At 30.0% G+C, this 17,869-nt stretch overlaps 11 protein-coding genes across 11 annotated transcripts; 6 read left to right on the top strand and 5 right to left on the bottom strand. All coding sequences in view use genetic code 12, as the record gives it.

Annotated features, from left to right (window-relative positions):
* Positions 1-1,029: 1,029 nt before the first annotated feature.
* KGF55_005643 (uncharacterized protein) lies at positions 1,030-1,428 on the bottom strand (the record flags this gene model as incomplete). The annotated part of the gene is made up of 1 exon (XM_051760677.1): positions 1,030-1,428. One exon carries the CDS (start codon positions 1,426-1,428, stop codon positions 1,030-1,032), a length of 399 nt encoding a protein of 132 aa, XP_051611672.1.
* Positions 1,429-1,802: 374 nt separating this feature from the next.
* Positions 1,803-3,017, bottom strand: KGF55_005642 (uncharacterized protein; the record flags this gene model as incomplete). The annotated part of the gene is made up of 1 exon (XM_051760676.1): positions 1,803-3,017. One exon carries the CDS (start codon positions 3,015-3,017, stop codon positions 1,803-1,805), a length of 1,215 nt encoding a protein of 404 aa, XP_051611671.1.
* A 2,098-nt stretch (positions 3,018-5,115) lies between these two features.
* On the top strand, positions 5,116-7,524 carry KGF55_005641 (uncharacterized protein; the record flags this gene model as incomplete). The annotated part of the gene is made up of 1 exon (XM_051760675.1): positions 5,116-7,524. The coding sequence occupies one exon, from the start codon at positions 5,116-5,118 to the stop codon at positions 7,522-7,524; it is 2,409 nt and encodes an 802-aa protein (XP_051611670.1).
* Positions 7,525-8,028: 504 nt separating this feature from the next.
* Positions 8,029-9,978, top strand: KGF55_005640 (uncharacterized protein; the record flags this gene model as incomplete). Its single annotated transcript, XM_051760674.1, has 1 exon — positions 8,029-9,978. One exon carries the CDS (start codon positions 8,029-8,031, stop codon positions 9,976-9,978), a length of 1,950 nt encoding a protein of 649 aa, XP_051611669.1.
* A 12-nt stretch (positions 9,979-9,990) lies between these two features.
* Positions 9,991-10,947, bottom strand: BUB2 (Bub2p; the record flags this gene model as incomplete). Its single annotated transcript, XM_051760673.1, has 1 exon — positions 9,991-10,947. The coding sequence occupies one exon, from the start codon at positions 10,945-10,947 to the stop codon at positions 9,991-9,993; it is 957 nt and encodes a 318-aa protein (XP_051611668.1).
* Positions 10,948-11,416: 469 nt separating this feature from the next.
* KGF55_005638 (uncharacterized protein) lies at positions 11,417-12,281 on the top strand (the record flags this gene model as incomplete). Its single annotated transcript, XM_051760672.1, has 2 exons — positions 11,417-11,434; positions 11,850-12,281. The coding sequence occupies 2 exons, from the start codon at positions 11,417-11,419 to the stop codon at positions 12,279-12,281; spliced, it is 450 nt and encodes a 149-aa protein (XP_051611667.1).
* An 853-nt stretch (positions 12,282-13,134) lies between these two features.
* Positions 13,135-14,411, top strand: KGF55_005637 (uncharacterized protein; the record flags this gene model as incomplete). Its single annotated transcript, XM_051760671.1, has 2 exons — positions 13,135-13,520; positions 13,712-14,411. The coding sequence occupies 2 exons, from the start codon at positions 13,135-13,137 to the stop codon at positions 14,409-14,411; spliced, it is 1,086 nt and encodes a 361-aa protein (XP_051611666.1).
* A 264-nt stretch (positions 14,412-14,675) lies between these two features.
* Positions 14,676-15,071, top strand: KGF55_005636 (uncharacterized protein; the record flags this gene model as incomplete). The annotated part of the gene is made up of 1 exon (XM_051760669.1): positions 14,676-15,071. The coding sequence occupies one exon, from the start codon at positions 14,676-14,678 to the stop codon at positions 15,069-15,071; it is 396 nt and encodes a 131-aa protein (XP_051611665.1).
* A 723-nt stretch (positions 15,072-15,794) lies between these two features.
* KGF55_005635 (uncharacterized protein) lies at positions 15,795-16,085 on the top strand (the record flags this gene model as incomplete). The annotated part of the gene is made up of 1 exon (XM_051760668.1): positions 15,795-16,085. One exon carries the CDS (start codon positions 15,795-15,797, stop codon positions 16,083-16,085), a length of 291 nt encoding a protein of 96 aa, XP_051611664.1.
* Positions 16,086-16,193: 108 nt separating this feature from the next.
* On the bottom strand, positions 16,194-16,649 carry NCB2 (negative cofactor 2 transcription regulator complex subunit; the record flags this gene model as incomplete). The annotated part of the gene is made up of 1 exon (XM_051760667.1): positions 16,194-16,649. The coding sequence occupies one exon, from the start codon at positions 16,647-16,649 to the stop codon at positions 16,194-16,196; it is 456 nt and encodes a 151-aa protein (XP_051611663.1).
* Positions 16,650-16,767: 118 nt separating this feature from the next.
* KGF55_005633 (putative hydrolase) lies at positions 16,768-17,838 on the bottom strand (the record flags this gene model as incomplete). Its single annotated transcript, XM_051760666.1, has 1 exon — positions 16,768-17,838. One exon carries the CDS (start codon positions 17,836-17,838, stop codon positions 16,768-16,770), a length of 1,071 nt encoding a protein of 356 aa, XP_051611662.1.
* Positions 17,839-17,869: the final 31 nt, after the last annotated feature.

The raw sequence follows: 17,869 nt of genomic DNA, 5'->3' as shown, positions 1-17,869 counted from the left end.
GTGCGGTCGCGCGTTTTGAAAAACCTTTTTACAAAAGTAAAAATTTTAATTTGTTGGGGAATTCTCGTTCTATTTATATAAATTGTTAAAAGCCGGGTAAAATGAGATTGGAGAGAAAAATTTTTAACTACAACAAGTAAAGAAATCTGTAATACACATCAATTTGCTTAATCAAAACATTATTCAAATGACTTCTTAATAAAACATGGCCCTACAAATTCAGTGATATATATGAGTTGTTATCTTTGTTCCCATTGATCTATTTATCATTCCAATTCATGATAGTTTTGCCCTCCAAATTTTGAAGGGAAAAAAAAGAGTTGCTGGCAATAGAATTTTTTTTTTTGCTCTTTCTCCTTTTTATTTGATTTGTGCACACAGATTATTTGTCGTATATTTTTTATGACGTAACATGTTCACGACACTGACTTTAGCTTGGTTAATCATAATTAAATATTTTTCAACGGATCAAAACTTATTTTAAAGATAATTTTAGTTAAATACAATTGATCTTAAGGGATTTATTTGATCTACTGTGATATGAAATTGATCCACTTGCTAATCTTCGACTGGTACATCTATATGGTGAATCTCGTAGTCTAACACTGCTGCAAGTATTGTGAGTATTGTTGTAGTTTCCCAGGTACCTGTTACGGACTTGGGCAACTATAACAATACTCTTGGTGATCAATTTCACTAACAGTGATTCGATCAATCTAGAGTAAATTTGAAAAAGTAATTCGTAACGGATAACCTTTCTTATTTTATTCATCTAACGCTATATGTAATTTGTTTTACAAAGTCAGGACTTGACCAATGCAAGTTTTAAATTCAACTTGAACCTCTTCCATTATCAATTAATTTCAGGCAAACATCCTTACTGTATTGCTTTGTGTTACAAAGTAAGTTCTACGAAGTAGATAACTCCCGTTATCACTCTTTCCCACTATGACGTTAAGCCTACTCATAACTTGACCATTTGTAAAACCTTTTTCATATATTGCTAATCATTCCTTTCATAAACCATCATTATCTTTCTTTTAATAATTTATTTCTCTTTTCCCTTTTCTTCAATCTTTCAATTTTTTTAGCATTCATTTTAGCAGCCATTTTTTCATATCTTTCCTTTTCTGCTTTAATTTCTCTTCTTTTCTTTAAATCATCAATTTTTTGTTTCTTTATTTGATTTTTTTCATCTTTTAATTCTTTTAACCGTTCTTTATATTGTTGCTCCTGTAATTTTTTCAATTCTCTTTCTTTAAATGAATTTTTTTTACTTATTCCTAAAGTTTTTACTCTGAAAGCATCTTTTTTTAATTTCCAATCTTTACCATTTATTCGTGATCCTTCTCCTTTATCTTTAGATACTGATGGGTCAATATACTTTTTGGGTATTTCGTTATACTGTAGATTTGATGTAGAACTCATTTAGTAATGTTTGGATGTGGGGATGATTTTGATAAGTTGATTTGGTTAAATTCATAGATGAGATGATAATAACTTTAATTTTTTTTGTCGTAAATCTTATCATTTGTCAATTTTAAAATTCGCGTCATGGAATACTTCAGACATATGCATTGATTATAAAGTCAGTTCCATATCTTGACATTTCGATCACCTACCTAGTTTCTACCTCCTACTAATTTGGCGAAAAGACGGGTCAAAACTGGATTGGGTGTTTTTGAATCTCTCATCCCGTTTGGTTTGTCATAAATTGATCTTAAGAGAAGCATAATTGATCAAGTACATTTCCTGATCTATGTGAGAGCTAATACCCTTACCTTCAGGTCAAGATAAATCTTTTATTCATCATATACAGTTTCATGTTTATCAATAATTAAAGCAGCAGTTCTAATCCATTTTCTTGATCTTGTATATTTACTAAATCCATCTTTATATCTTGGATGTTCCCATTTATTATCATAATAAACCCAACCATCTCTACCTTTCCCCTTATTAAATTCATTATCAACTTTCCAAAATTTATCTATCCATTCCCATTGATATACATAAATATCATTTTCAAATATAGGAAATGGAAAATCATCATCTTGATTATTTATTAAAATATTTGGAGCTGGTTGAAAAGTATTATTATAACAAAAATTATTTCTTTCACTTGGATATAATAATGTTGACCAACCTATTCCTAACCATCTTCTTTGATTTTCTAATATTTCAAATACTACTGTTTGTTTTAATTGAGTTGGTGATATCATTTTTTTATTAATAATTTTAAAATTTGATAATGTTGGTAATTTATTCTGATCTTCTGAATCATTGGTAGTTGTTGTTGTTAGATTTGTATTAATTGGTAAGTCAGAAGCATTTGTAAATTCATTTGAATTAATATATTTTGAAACCTTTATATCTAATCCTGTTACATATACAACGGCTATCCTCAAATATAGAGATCTCCACAACAACTGCCTTATAGCGTATGAATAAGGACTATTAAAAGTGAAAATAAAAATTCCAACAAACCATAAATATTTCTGAGGTGGTAAAATTGTTTTAATTAATAATAAATGTATAGGAGTAATCAAAATAGTACCAAAAATTAATCTTGAAAAATTTTTAAATGTAAATGGTAAATGTTTTATTGGTCTTAAAATCATTTCAAATCTAACTGTTATATTATGTAAAGTATATATTACTTCATCAATTGTTGGTTTTTCATCATATTTTGAATCATATATAATTGAACTAATCAGCCATATTAAATTTGCAAAAAATAATGATAATAATATTGGTAAAATAAAATAACTTATTAAATTCCAATATATAACAAGACATGAATATATAGTCATTATTAAAAAATTTCTATAATGATCATCATTTGTCCAAGTTATTGTTTCTAAAAAACTATCTATTAATAATAAATATGGAAAAATTTGTGATAATGCTGTAACTAAAGTTGGTGATTCTATTAATAATTTTGAAGTTGATGATGATGTTAATAATTTTGTATCACTTGGTTCAAATGTAGCTCTTAAATGATTTGCATATTCAGGCATTACTATAGTTTGAATTGTGTGTTTATTTCATTAATATTGCAAAATGAATTGTAATATTCGTAGTAATTCTTGTGTCAATTGATTGAGATTGTTGATTGTAAATGAATGATGCTAGATTCTTGAAATATGGAGAATCAATTTTTCGGTTGTTCTAACATTAAGTAAATTTAATTTTTTTTTTTTTTTTTTCAGAAGATAAATTTTGACATTTAGTGGGGAACAAATTTTGAAACTTCATTTATGATTAAATTGCAAACAATCATCAGAACAAAACCTACGAAGTCTTATATATATTGTGATTATCTGCTTAAAGTTATAGCTATGGATTGTCAAAATTTGAATCATCGATTAGTTCAAAGAATATGAATTCTCCTATAGTCGAGCGTTGCTATCTGCTTGCTCTTGTGATTAAAAACCCTCTTGAATCGAGGAATGCTTACTGACCTTAATGCGGTTTAGTTGGTGTTTGGCTGGTTAGTACCTCTTTACATAAGTTGAGAATTTTTTTGTTTTGAGATTTTGCAATTTGATGTTTTTTGTTGTAACATATAATAAAATCTCAAATTTTCTGCAAAAAACTTTAGGTCTCAAATTACAGCCTGTTCTTATGCTTTTGAAATTTGCTTAATGAACATATCATTCATGTTGTGATTCAGTAAAAGCAATCTCAAAACTAGTTATGAAAATGGCAAAACCGATATTTCGAATGACGAAGCTTGAACTCAGGTTCAAAAAAAATATAATTATCACATAATATGAAAATAAAAGTGAAAAAAATCAATTTCATTAAAAATTGCAGGAAATTCAAATATACCGATACTTTTGATGTTTATCAAGACTTCAGTGCAATGTAATAATCACATGCTCTAAAAGTAACCACAACGTGTTGCAATGTTTGATTAGAGAGATAAAAAAAGGATGAAATATCAACAACATTCATCTAACAAACAGTACGTTTGAGATATCAAGTTCAAATACAGTCCAAACTGATGCCTACTTCTCGTACGGCACGAAACTAATGTTTATATAGCGCATGTTGAAGTCATTGTACAACCATGGAGTCCGGGAACATAAGAACATTATGATACTAATTATGGCTATGATAAAAGTATGTTTTGAAACAAATTGTATAATTATCACCAAAAGAGAAAAATTTGTAAATATTGCTTCTGCTAAAGTCTTTGGTTATTAAATGTATTTTTACCCTTTTGGTACATGAATATGGTGTTTACCTTAGTTTTTATTTTGATTTTCATTTCAATGTTTATACTTTGTTCATTGACGTGTTGTATATGGTGTTGTAAAATTTGTATAGTTTATGTTTGTGTTCTTGTTTTAAAAAATATGGTCGCATATATTGATTTAAAAATGAGATAAAATTTAAAATAACTTGATCCGTAGAAAAGTCTTTAAACTCAAGATGAAGCAAATGTTAATAGAATCATCATTGGTCGTATATAATTTGTTGAAAGACTTTTGATGAATCGCGCGTATGTAAGTCAATTTCTAATTCCAGTGATTTATAAAATTTGAAACATGAAACATTAAATATGAAACACTTAATTATTTTTGTATGTGTCAAAGCTACCAATTACTATGCTCTAATATAGTTTTGTGTAATATTCTTAATTATTCTATTTTAGGTGTGTTTGTGTAACTTTATATATTTTTGTAATCTTCTGATGGCAATTTATTAAAAACATACACACACGAAGAACTAATTATGAAGAGTTAATATACCCAATACTGGTAAATTACTATGAGAATGTAGCCAACCTGCTGTACGGCATCAAATAGAGAGTGTTTAAATAGTTTGAAAGTTGGGGTATTGATTAAAAGCTTTTTTAAACCGTGGTTTATTGAACTCGTCAATGAAATGCAATTTTGCTTGCAAAAAAATAAGAAAAATAAAAAAATTAAAATGGCAAAGTTAATTTTGTGTCTGAATAAAATCTCATCTTAAATTTTGAAACATTTACTATATAAAAAGATCTTTAAATCTACTCATAATTTATATTTCATAAACTCAATTTAAGAATTACGAAACAGATCTTAACATATACAATCGATACAATAGACATAAACAAAAGATATAAAGATGGGATCGAAATCAAATAGTAAAGGTAAATTTTCAAAAAAGAATTTACATTCTAAATATGGTACACCACCAAGTAGAAATTATAATCATATTCATCATATTTCACCAAAAACTACTCCAATAAAAAAGAAACATTATAGAAAATATTATCATGAACAACCTTCTAAAAAATATGCTTATGTTGAAGAACCAGATAGTGAAGCTGAATCAAGTGAACAAGAAGACATACAAGAAGAAGATGATATTGAATTAGAAGATGATCAAGATTTAGAAGATGAAGATGATTTAATGGAAGAAGATTATGAAGATGAAGATGATTTAGAAGTTGGATATGATGATATTCCAGATATTTTAAGAGCTTTAGCTGAGAATGGTATTGATTTGGATGATATTTCATCTAGTTCATCTAGTTCATCATCGTCAAGTGATAGCGATGATGACAGTGATAGCTCATCAAGCTCATCAAGCTCTAGCTCCAGTAGCTCATCAAGTTCATCAAGTTCAAGCTCAAGTTCAAGCTCCAGTTCGTCCAGCTCATCTAGGTCATCGTCATCTAGCGATAGCGATATCGACGATATTGATAGTGATGATATTGATAGTGACAGTTCGTCATCTTCAAGCTCATCATCTAGCTCATCGTCAAGTTCATCATCAAGCTCATCATCAAGCTCATCATCTAGCTCTTCTTCTTCGTCTTCAAGTGATAGTGATAGTGATAGCGATAGCTCCTCCAGCTCCTCCAGCTCCTCAAGCTCATCTAGTTCATCTAGTTCATCAAGCTCATCCAGCTCTTCTAGTTCAAGTGATAGCTCATCAGATGAAAGTTCAAGCGATGAAGAAGATGAAGAAATTTATGAATTTGCCCTTAAACCAAGAAAAAGACGTTATGAATCAAGTTCCGAAGAAGAAGATGAAGAAGATGATGTTGATTTCGTAAATGCAAGTGATATATACGTTGATTCAGATGGTAATGAATATTTAATTGATTTAGATGATAATTTAGTTGATGCTGATGAATTAGCTTATCCAATCATTCATGATTTAAATGATGAAATTGTTGCTTATTATGATGAAAATACATCTGACGATGATGATGATGAAGATGAAGAATTAGATGACGTTGAAGGAGTCGTTCGTTTAATTGAAGCTGATTCTGAAGATGACGATGATGAAGACGACTTAAACGATAGATTATTAATCAAAAATGTGAGAGCAAATGAAGAAAGTGATGAAGATGAAGATATTGATTTAGGTTCTGAACCTGAATTTTTCGAAGTTGATAGTGAAAATGATAATTCATCTGATGATGATGAAGGAGTTGTCATTTATAGAAAAGATGGTTTATGTGATGATTGTGAATGTGAATGTCAAGAAGAAGATGAAGAAGAATCAGATGATGATTTATGTGAAAATTGTAAAAGGGAAGAAGAAGAAGAAGAAGAAGATGACTCAAACGATTTGATTGTTATCAACGATGACGAAAATGAATTTTCAGTAATTGATTTAACTGAAGATTTAGCAAATAGTCAAGATTACGTTTTAAAAGAAATTGATGATAATACATATAAATTAAATGTTAGATTTCCATCATTAGTTAAAGAAGAATTAAAAATTGAATTTTTGAAAAATGAAAATGAATTAGTTATAAAAGGTAAATTAAATTTTAATGATATTGATATCGAAGAAAATGATGAAGATGATGATGATGTTAAAATTACACCAGAAGAATTTGTTGAATATGCTCTTGAAGAAGATGAAGATTCAGAAGATGATGATGATTATTTTGAAGGAAATACTGAAGAAGTTTCAGAAGAAGAATATTCAGGTGATGAAGATTCACTTGTAAATATTCAAAAAGAAAATTCTAAAATTGCCAAAGCTAAAAGAGATTTAATTTTAAAACAAATTGAAGAATTAGAAAAATCAGATAAATATAATGAAGATGAAGATGAAGATTTTGAAATTGATAGTGATAGTGAAGTTGATGAAACTGCTGAATTTAATTGGCCTGAAGATGAAGAAGATGAAGATATCGAAGAAGATGAAGAAAAAGAAGAACAAGATGATTTTCCAATTTTTGAAGCAATTGATTCATCAGATGAAGATGAAGAGATTCAAGAAGATGCACAAGATTTAATTAATGAATTTAAAAATAAAGAAATTCATTTTGAAAAACATTTTCAATTTGATAAAATTATAAAATTTAATAAAATAAAAGCAAAATTTATAAATGATGATGAATTAGAATTAATTATACCAAATGAAGATATCACCACCGAGGAAAATAATTCATTTATAATACCTGTTGAACCTTTAGAAGAAGATGAAGATAAAGAAAGTAGTACAACTGAAGAAATTGAAAATGTTACTGCACCAATATTAATTGGTTTGGAAGATTTAATTGAATAAAAATTATTACTGAGAATTAAAGAGTTTTAAGTGTATAGATAGAAAAGATAAATTTTAAGAATTTAATATATTTTGCCAATCTCTTACCTTTTTTCTAGGTTGAAGTTGAGGTACTTGTAGGTTGTAGGTTGTAGTTTACTCGAAACACAATTTGGAGAATTAAACATCTAATCTAGAAGCTCTTATATCAGCTTTTCAATGAGAAATACTTCATAGTCAGATTCAAAAATAGTGCATTGAACCACTACTTACGTCAGCATCAAGACAAGAATCAACAATAGATCAGACTTATGACAAATTTTGAAGATTTGAGCTAGCCAGTCGTTGCATAAACTCTTAAATCGTTGTCAAATTTTTATTGTGTTGTAGCTTCGTAAGAATTCACTTTTTCAAAACAAAAATAAAGATCACTCTAATATACGAGACAACGCTTTAAATCATCATTCATTTCATAGGTAGCTGCTGTACACAATACATTAACTGATTTTATAGTGTCATCTCAGTATGTCAAGCGCATCATCACACAATCAACGAACAAATGATGATACTAACGGACAATCATCGGCAAGATCATCTAGTACACAACAATCATCAAGACCATCACATCCCAATAGTAATTACAATAATGGATCTCAAAATATGAATAATGGGTCTGATTACTCTGATCTTTTTTCAAGAAGAGACGACAGGCGACCAGTAGCTGCTTCGAATGAATTTAGAGATCGTGGTAGAGAAAGGACAAGTAATGGGCCTACAGATGATGGAAATAAAAGAAAATTTAATGATGATGGTGATAATGCATTTGGATCTCGTCGTCCAAAGCAACCAAGAAGTGATAGAACACAAGAATATCCTCAACAACCTAGGTATAATCGAGATCAACAAGATTGGAATCCTAGAGATCAACATTATCCACAACAACCAAGAAGTAACAATAGATTTCCACAATATCCTCAACAACCTAGATCCTCATATCATCCACAATCTTCCTACTCACAGCAACCACCTAGACCGAGGGATCGATATGAAGGAAATATTGCACGAAGTAGAGATCATCAACAATATCAATCACCAAGGGTAGAGCGTTATTCACCCCATAACCAAAGAGAATCAGGCTCTTCGACATCACATAATGAATCAACCACAACTCAACCTAAAGCTCCAGTAACGAAAGAATCTATTGAATCATCTATTAAAAAATTAGAAGAAAATTTATCCAAGCTTGAAGATGTTCAAAGTATTGATGAAATTAAAGTTATTGATTCCAGATGGGGAGTTAAACCAAAAGGATTCGAACAAGTCAGTGCACCAAGAGCAAAATTATCTGGATTATTCCCTTTACCAGGATATCCAAGACCTGTCGATTTTACCAAATTGGAAGGATTGGTTAAAGACAGATTACTGAATACTAATGATATATTAAATGAAACTTCAAAAATCGATCCTTGTGATTCACGAGCCGCAAAGACTTTAATTATATGTAATATTGAAGAAATCAATTATTTAAAAATTGTTGAATTTTTTAATGATTATTTGAAAATGATTGATTTTGAACAAAGTTCAAGTAATAACATCCATAATAAAAAAAAATTAAAAGATGATAAAACTTTAATTATAGAGTTTAATAATAATGAATGTGCAACCATTATAAATTCATTAAATGGTACTGATTTATTATTCAATGCTTATAAGAATGATGATATACCGAGAAAGGAAATTAATGATAAATATAAATTACAAATTTTAAGACCTCGAGAATATGTTGTACAGGATGAGCCCACTGAGTCTGATGAAATAAATGAAGTTGTTAAAGATAGTCCAAGAAAAATATCAGTTTTAATCACTCCAAACATTACAAATGATCAAGCTTTGGAAGAATTTGAAAAGATCGCACCACTTCAGGGTTTTCATTATTATAGACAAAAGGGTACAAAAGAACCATTAGGATTAGTTGAAATCGAATTTAAAGAACAATTACCAAATATTATCGACTTATTAAAAAACATTTCATTTGTTAATGATGCTTTTTATGCTTGTGTGAATCCTGATACTCCAATTCAAAAAGGTCCAATCAATCACAATACTCTTCTCAAACTTGTTAAAAATGAAATAGTTCAACCACGTAAAAGTTCAAATGTAATTCAATTAATAAATGTTGTTTCTTCAAAAGATTTAATTGATGATTCAAATTTTAAATTTATTAATGAAGATATAAAGTTAGAAGCAAAAAAGTTTGGTAATATAAAATCGATGAAAATTCCAAGACCTGCTAATGATTTTACTCCAGGTTTACAACAATTTGATGTACCTGGATTAGGTAAAATATTTATTGAATTTGAAGATGTAGAAACTGCTTTAAAAGCTATTATGGAATTATCAGGTAGATCTTATAATGATAGAATAGTACTTGCATCTTATTTTGATGAACAAGACTATAAAATGGGGTTATTTTGATAATTCCTTAATCTATATAGAAGTCTCTGCAATATATGCTTTCAATTTTTTGGGAACACTTTTATCAAACCCATGTCTTGCAATTAATTCATATAACGTCTTCGGTAATTCAGGTATAAAACTTAAACTTAATTTTATGATTTCATTTGCTTCTAAATTTGGAAAATTTCTTAAAATTTTCATAGGTTGTTCTGAATTTAAAATTATCGACCTATTTATAATTAATTGAGCAACAATAAATAAAATATTCATATGAAATCCATAAGCAAATAAAAAATCCCATAATTTTAATACTGATTTTAATGGAGGTGTACATGCACTTAATGTTAAAACTGATGGAAATGCATAAATTTCAGGTTTTAAAAATTTTGAATCTAAATATTCACTTAATATTGGATCTATAATTTTTAAAACTGTATCAACTAAACTTAATCCAGTATGAACACCTTCTAAGTTTGGAGTAATATATAATGGAATATGATAAGTTATAATAGTATGTAATATGGCAAATGCTTGTGGTTCACTTTTATGACAACAATAAGCTATTGGAGCTAGTAGTACATTTAATCCTTGAACATATCCTACTTTATTTGTAATTCCAATACATGATAATATTCGTATTAACATCTCTTCATTTACTTTTTGATGAAATTTTTGATCATTCATTAATGTTCTAAATGTATCATTTTTAATTTTTGATAAAATTTCAATTGATAAATTATTTTCTAATTCCGATAGTAGTTTAACATAATTCTTTGTTGGAAATGTTGGTGTTCGACTTAATATTGACCAAACATAAGATCTATAAGGACATTGATCATATCCTTCAGGAATTGTTAATCCTTCAATTAATATCATATATCGTAGTTGTGATAATCCATTTTCTAGAAAAAATTGTGAACTTCCAATAAATTGTTCTATATTATCCTTTTTTCTACCTTTAAACACTTCTTCATTTTCATGAAACATGGTGGAATGGTTTGTAAATGGTTGAATATGATATGAAGAATACTTTATTTTTCATGATTTGTTTTTGTTTACATTTTCCTGATTTGGTGTTGTACAAAATATGGACGCTGCGAAACAAAAAGGAAAAGAAAATTTTTCATAGAGAAAACTAGTTTATAGAACCTCGAGCAAAAGAGTTAGAGTTCAGCAATATACAAATATCAAAGTTTAAGATCATAAGATAGTTCGTGTAGTTTATCGAAGGTAGTCGAAAGTTGATTTTCGAGGGTGACGTACGCGTGTATTGGGCCGGTAAACTTTATTTTTCTGAGCTCTAATAATGCAACACCAACTCATACCCTTATTAAAACTTTCAATATCAAGCAGTACTTGACGAGGCCAGATTATTTTGTCAATGCAACTATGACTCTTTATGCTTACGTGAAAAACATATTGACGAGTAAAGTGGAGAGATTAAATTACTAAAGATATGGTAAATTTAGTACAAGTATGGAATAACCTTTTTTTAAAACGCAACTAGTTTTTTCATTCGAGGTGAAAAAGTCACGTTGGCGCAAAATATTTGGTAGCTCACGGAGGTTATTTTTCCCTCTTCTAGTTTATCTACTTAAACAAATCGAGAAACGAAGAGATTAGAAGTCACACACTCAACTTCTTGACGCTCACCTAAAACTACCAACACCAAGAAAGACGACAAGTCCACCATCTACCGCAGATTCTTCCGCAAATATCATTGCGGAAGCCTTTAGAATAATGAATTTAAAATCAAAAGAAAATATTAGTTCTCATATTAAAGATCATTATGAAACCTTGTTAAACAAAATCTCAAGACTACCACAATACAACCAATCAAACTCCAGAGCTTTGACTGGATATAGTTGATGTTTTAAGTAGATAATCAGGATGAAGTTGACATTCCAGCCAAATCCAATTTGCATTACCAAAAATATTTATTGAGTTATCCGGCGTATGGAAATATTGCTAGATTATATGATGATGCAAAATCAACTGATCGTAAAGTCACTAGTATTATTATGGAAATACATGTTAAAACTTACCGCAAGTGGAAGCAAAACCCAAAAATGACATTGCCAACCATAAATGAATTTGTATCTGAAATGCTACAACATCCTGATTATCTACTTAAAACATCAACTGGCGTAAAACTGGTAAACATGGTTAAAAAAGGAAAATCTAAGGCTAAACAACAGCGAAAACCAAAGAGAAAATCATCAAAATCGACAGCTACTACCGAACATTCAAGTGCTTTAGATGATACAGAAACCGAAGATGATCTGAAATTTGATTTCGCATCCGATGAAGACATAGAATGACAAGGTGGTGAGAAAGAGGAAAAGCATATAGCAAGGTATAGACAATCACCAAATACAAATGATAATAAAACATCATCGTATCCCCTTTCGAAACCGCAAAAACACATCTTCAACATAAAGAATTTCTGGACATCTCGCAAAGATAAAAATCTCATAACTTATGATAGTGGTGCAACAATCAGCATTGTCCACAACCTTTCACTTTTACAAAACAAACATTCATGTGCAGAAACCATCGTAGTGGCTAACAATGAAACACTCACATTGAACACAAAAGGAAACATAACTCTCAAAGTCAACGGTCTAAACATTGAAATAAAAAATGTTTTCTATCATCCACAAGTGCCATTAAACTTACTCGCTTTTAATGCGTTAAACTCGAAAACTTATAGTTTTCTTACTTTACATGATCAATTATTTCTTATTAATAATCATCTACAAACAAACACCTTGATTGCCATCAGAAATCTCAACCAAGAGTTATATCAGGGTCCAATTCAGGGAATTTTAAAACCATGACATGCACAGTCCACTTTCAAATTCCAAAACAAACCATTAAAATTTGTCGGCTTATCTTCAAACATATATTCAAATCCTATAAATTCACCTTTTCATGCAATCACCAATCAATCAATTGTTATAGCAAATCCTGCAGCTACAGATGGTCACAACCTACACCTCAAACTCAACCACACGTCACTTCGAAACTTGAAAAAATTATACCCGGAACAATCTTTCAAAGAACCAGATATTGAGAAGATCGCAAAACTGTATCACATGCACCATCACCAATCAAAAACAAGCTTCACACAATCACTCATCACAAAAAGCCGAATTTATTAGTCGTCCAAACATGAAAGTTCATTCTGATCTCATGGGACCATTCACAAATTCTACGGGGAAAGTCTATGCTACAAGTCTTATCGATCATTACAGTAAGTATGCAGAACTAATACTTACAAATACAAAATCTGAAAGATCTCATCCTCAAAAACTCAGAGTATGGAACAACCGATTCCCAAATAAAATAATTTCATACCGATCAGACAATGGAACAGAGCAACCAAGACTGCAAGATCTAGAATCCGAATTCGGGATAATTAGAGACTCCATTCCAGTTGCAAGTCCGAAGTTGAATGGTTTAGCAGAAAATTTCAACTATCAAATATTGAAAAACGTTTACAAAGTTGTCGTTGGTTTTGATGAAAGAATTTTGGTATTAATAGAATATATCTTGAAGTATGCATTAGTTATATACAATCACACACCCAAAAAGGCGATTAATGATCAGACGCCATATGAATGTTACTACAATTTGCCAAAATACAGAATTACTCCAATTTAATGGGGGTCGACGTCGTGGTAAAAATGCTGTCACCACAAGAAGCAGCTAAATTTGGTTTGTCAACAGAAAAATCATATCCTTCCAGTGTATTAGGTACATTCTTGGGTTACTCCGAAGACAGATATGCTTACTATGTCATGGTATCAGTTCCAAAATTTGAAATCATATTAAGTCCTAACGTTTCGGTATTAAATACGATGCATGTGCTTCATAAATTTCTATCAACCATAGACAAGAAAGATCAATCAGCTTTGGATCATCAATTTCTCATCAATTTCCCATTCACTGATAAAAATACATTCTCCAACGATCATGAAACTCCTCAGGCAAATATTCCCATACACCAAAATATACCTGGATCTACTAGTGATGACGATATGACAATTGATTGGAGTGATACGTGTTCCGAAAATATGAATCCCGATTGGAATCATGAAGTCTTAACAAACAATCATCAAACTTACAATAATCAAACAGCTCCTCAAGTACCTCAAACATACAATAATGAAACAGAACCTCAAGTACCTCAAACATACAATAATCAAACAGAAACTCAAGTACCTCAATTACCGTCCGAAATCAATCATGAATTACATCCAAAACTTAACAACTTGGAAAATATAGAACCTGTCGAAACCGATCATTCTGATCAATTCATTTTTGAAGAAAATCGAGCAAGGGAAGGGTCACTACCTGCACCAGGGCTTGAACCTAAATCATTAGAAGAAGTTACTACAAATGAAAATGCAAACGTCATTGAAGAACCACATTTACCAATTAAGTAGCACTATTATCGACGAGGTCTCCTCAAACAAACAAATTTTAGCAGACACTACACAAGTGTCTAAAATACGAAGACAAGTGAACAGGAGCGGAGATCAATCTTCACATGAGAACCACATTTCTAATCGACTTCAATCAAGAAACGTTGTTAGCAAAAATCCAAGTCACACTCCGTCACATAGGAGGAATCCAAACCAAGATACATTACAATTGCAAGAAACATGGTCAAGAATTTTACGACAACGGGCGCCTGAGAAAATTCAAATATGAATCAAGAGCCATCCAATGTTAATGTGGAACAAGAAAATCAAGTATCTCCAGATTTAGAAAACCGAGATCAAGAAACTGAATTATCAGGATCGAGAACTATTAATGAATCATCATCATCATCATCATCAAAATCTTCAATCACACCACTTGAAAGACTTATTCCTGTTTCAACTACTAAAACACCTGAAACAAAATTACTTGCATCAACAACTATTAATGAATCATCATCATCAGAATCTTCAGTCACATCACCTGAAAGACTTATTTCTGTTCCAACTACTAAAACATCTGAACCACATATACCAGATTTGGCTGATTTATTCACAAAAGCTTTAAGTTTCCCAACATTCGCTGTACACAGAGAGAGAGTACTAAAGAGAAAGGACTGGTAGACATGAGTATTAATACACACCTCAGAAATCGGTATGCATGAAACAAGGGAGTGTTGTACAAAATATGGACGCTGCGAAACAAAAAGGAAAAGAAAAATTTTCATAGAGAAAACTAGTTTATAGAACCTCGAACAAAAGAGTTAGAGTTCAGTAATATACAAATATCAAAGTTTAAGATCATAAGATAGTTCGTGTAGTTTATATACTTATACAAATCGAGAAGACCGTATAGCGTATATATTACAATATTTGGAATTCTACAGCCGCACGAGACATAGACTCTTTTGCAATGCATCTAGACAAGTTAATTCTCTCCAAGTTCCAAGGACATCTAGTTGTTTTGCGGATGGAAATTGAGTATTCTAGTTATAATAGTATAAGTAATCTGACTGCTTTTGTAAAGCATTATCGCCATCAAGTTTAATTGCAGTTTTCTGTAAAGCAGAATCAAATCAAATTCAATATTCTTCTGTTGTGAATTGTTTTCCTTCCATTAAGTCTTTGTTCATTCAATAGCCGCTAGCTGTATTGTATTGACACAGTGACAGAATGACTTAATTTTACTCATATGTCAACTGTTTAGAGGAATTCATCAATTTAGCTCATATTTTGTGTTCGTATTCAAAACTGTTTGAGAAAAAGAATCTCTGAATATTGATCGCACACATCATTCTTAATCACACCAATCTATTGACATAATAATACAACCAAATAATACATATAATGTTTGGACTAGGGAAGTTATTCTACGTGGTAGTTTTAACAATAAATGGTATAGCTGTACTAAGTGAAGATAGATTTTTAAATAGAATTGGTTGGGGATCTACAACATCATCAAATTCAAATGGTAATATACAAAATCAATTTAATCAATTTCAAACAGGATTAGATAGTAGTGAAGGTTCAGTAAAGAAAAAATTAATAAATCTAATAAGTGCTGTTAGAACTTTAATGAGGATACCTTTGATTGCTGTAAATATTGCAATTATATTGTATGAGATTATATTGGGTTAAAAGATGAACGTAACGATTGTATGATGGGAACGACATTAGAGAGAAGTCAACAGTTACTGGGAAATTGGATACATCAAGCATAATAATTTTTGGAGTGAATATATATTATTATCCTGAATCTTCTTGTTTTACATCATGATTTGGAGAACCAGATTGACTTTGTAAACGATCTCTTGACTTCTTAAACAATTCTTCTTGTTGTCTCAATAACTCTTCTTCACTTAATCCTGAATTTTGAAACTTATTATTCCTCTTTTCTTTACCTTTTAATAATTCCTTTTGTTCACTTAGTATCTTATTTATGATTTCAAGATAATTATTGAAATCTAATTCCTCTAAAGCTTTTACCACATGATCAGACGCTATGGTCTTCTTTGCTTCTTTTTCAGCTATATCATTCAGTTGAGTAGACAACATCATTATAAATTCTATACTACATTCCGTTATTGCTTCTCTTGCTTCTTTTGATATTGCAATATCTTTTGGTAATATTTCTGCTATAATTTTTTGGACAGTTGCCTTCGGTAGTGATAAATCATCTGAGTTTGATGGATATTCAGACATTGTGAATTAGTGTGTATGATTGTTTACTATGTAAAAGATCATGAACGTTTAAAAAAGAGTTACAAAATAAACTTCATTTTCCTAGTTGGATTTTATCTACAATACAAACTACTTTTTATCACTTTTTTGATCTATACATTTTCTTCAGGACTTTTTTTCGTTTTGGTGGATCCTCATAATTTCTAGAACTTGGTGGAGAAATAAACATTATCAACAGATTTAGAAATTCTTTAGGTTTTTCAACTGAAATCCAATGACCGGTATCAAATTCTTCAAATTTTAAATTAGTGAAATACTTTTTAAATATCTCGAAGTTATCCTTTTTCACAAAATTTGATTTGATTCCATACATTATTAAAACTGGATTTTCAAATTTAGGAATATTTGAAGGTAATTTTGGCCATGCTCCCATTGCATCTATTATATCATGTTTCCAAAAATTCATTACAGGGACTTTAAAAACTTCTTTCTTTTTGTCCTTTATTGATACACTTCGATAATCTTTTTGAGTTATTATTAAATTACTCATTAATAACAGTCTACTAATTGGATCTTTCTGATATTTACTTAAAAATTTATTTATATCTTTAACTTCAGTAACTCTTTTACCATTCTCACCTTTCTTATATTCTGCTCCATTCAATTCTACCTCACACATTCCTAATAAATCATTTTTAAATTGATCATCTAAAGGTTCATTATGAGGTGTATTATCAACAACAACTAATTTTGAGATTAATTCAGGGTATAACAAACTAATAAGCATGGCTACTTTTGCACCCATTGAGTGACCCACCAAAACACATTGGTCCCATTTTCTTTCTTTTATAAAATTATGTACATCATGAGCCATTTGTGAATAAGTATGTGGTAAAACATGTGGTGATTCTCCATGATTTCTTAAATCTAATGAATACGTCGGCACTCTAGTTAATTCACTGAATAATCTTCCTATTTTATTGAAACTCAATTTCGATCCAAATAGTCCATGTAAAAATAATACTGGTGTATCAGTATTTCGTAGTTTGATTTTATAAGGTATTAATTGTTTCCATGCTAATTCTATATTCTCGTTGAATGGTAAATCTTTGATACTATTAACATCAAATGTAGCTTTTAGAACCTTAGATTCTACCGGATCTCGTAGTATAGATGTGGTTTTAAAGTGACGAAAGATTGTTTTTATCATTTGCATATCTGGCAACCAGATCGGACTTTAA

This window comes from Candida pseudojiufengensis (genome assembly GCF_024610245.1).
Source record: "Candida pseudojiufengensis strain CBS 10847 chromosome Unknown scaffold20, whole genome shotgun sequence".
Taxonomy (NCBI): domain Eukaryota; kingdom Fungi; phylum Ascomycota; class Pichiomycetes; order Serinales; family Debaryomycetaceae; genus Lodderomyces; species Lodderomyces pseudojiufengensis.
Note: the sequence above shows the minus strand (reverse complement) of the source record. Positions and strands in the feature narration are given on the sequence as shown.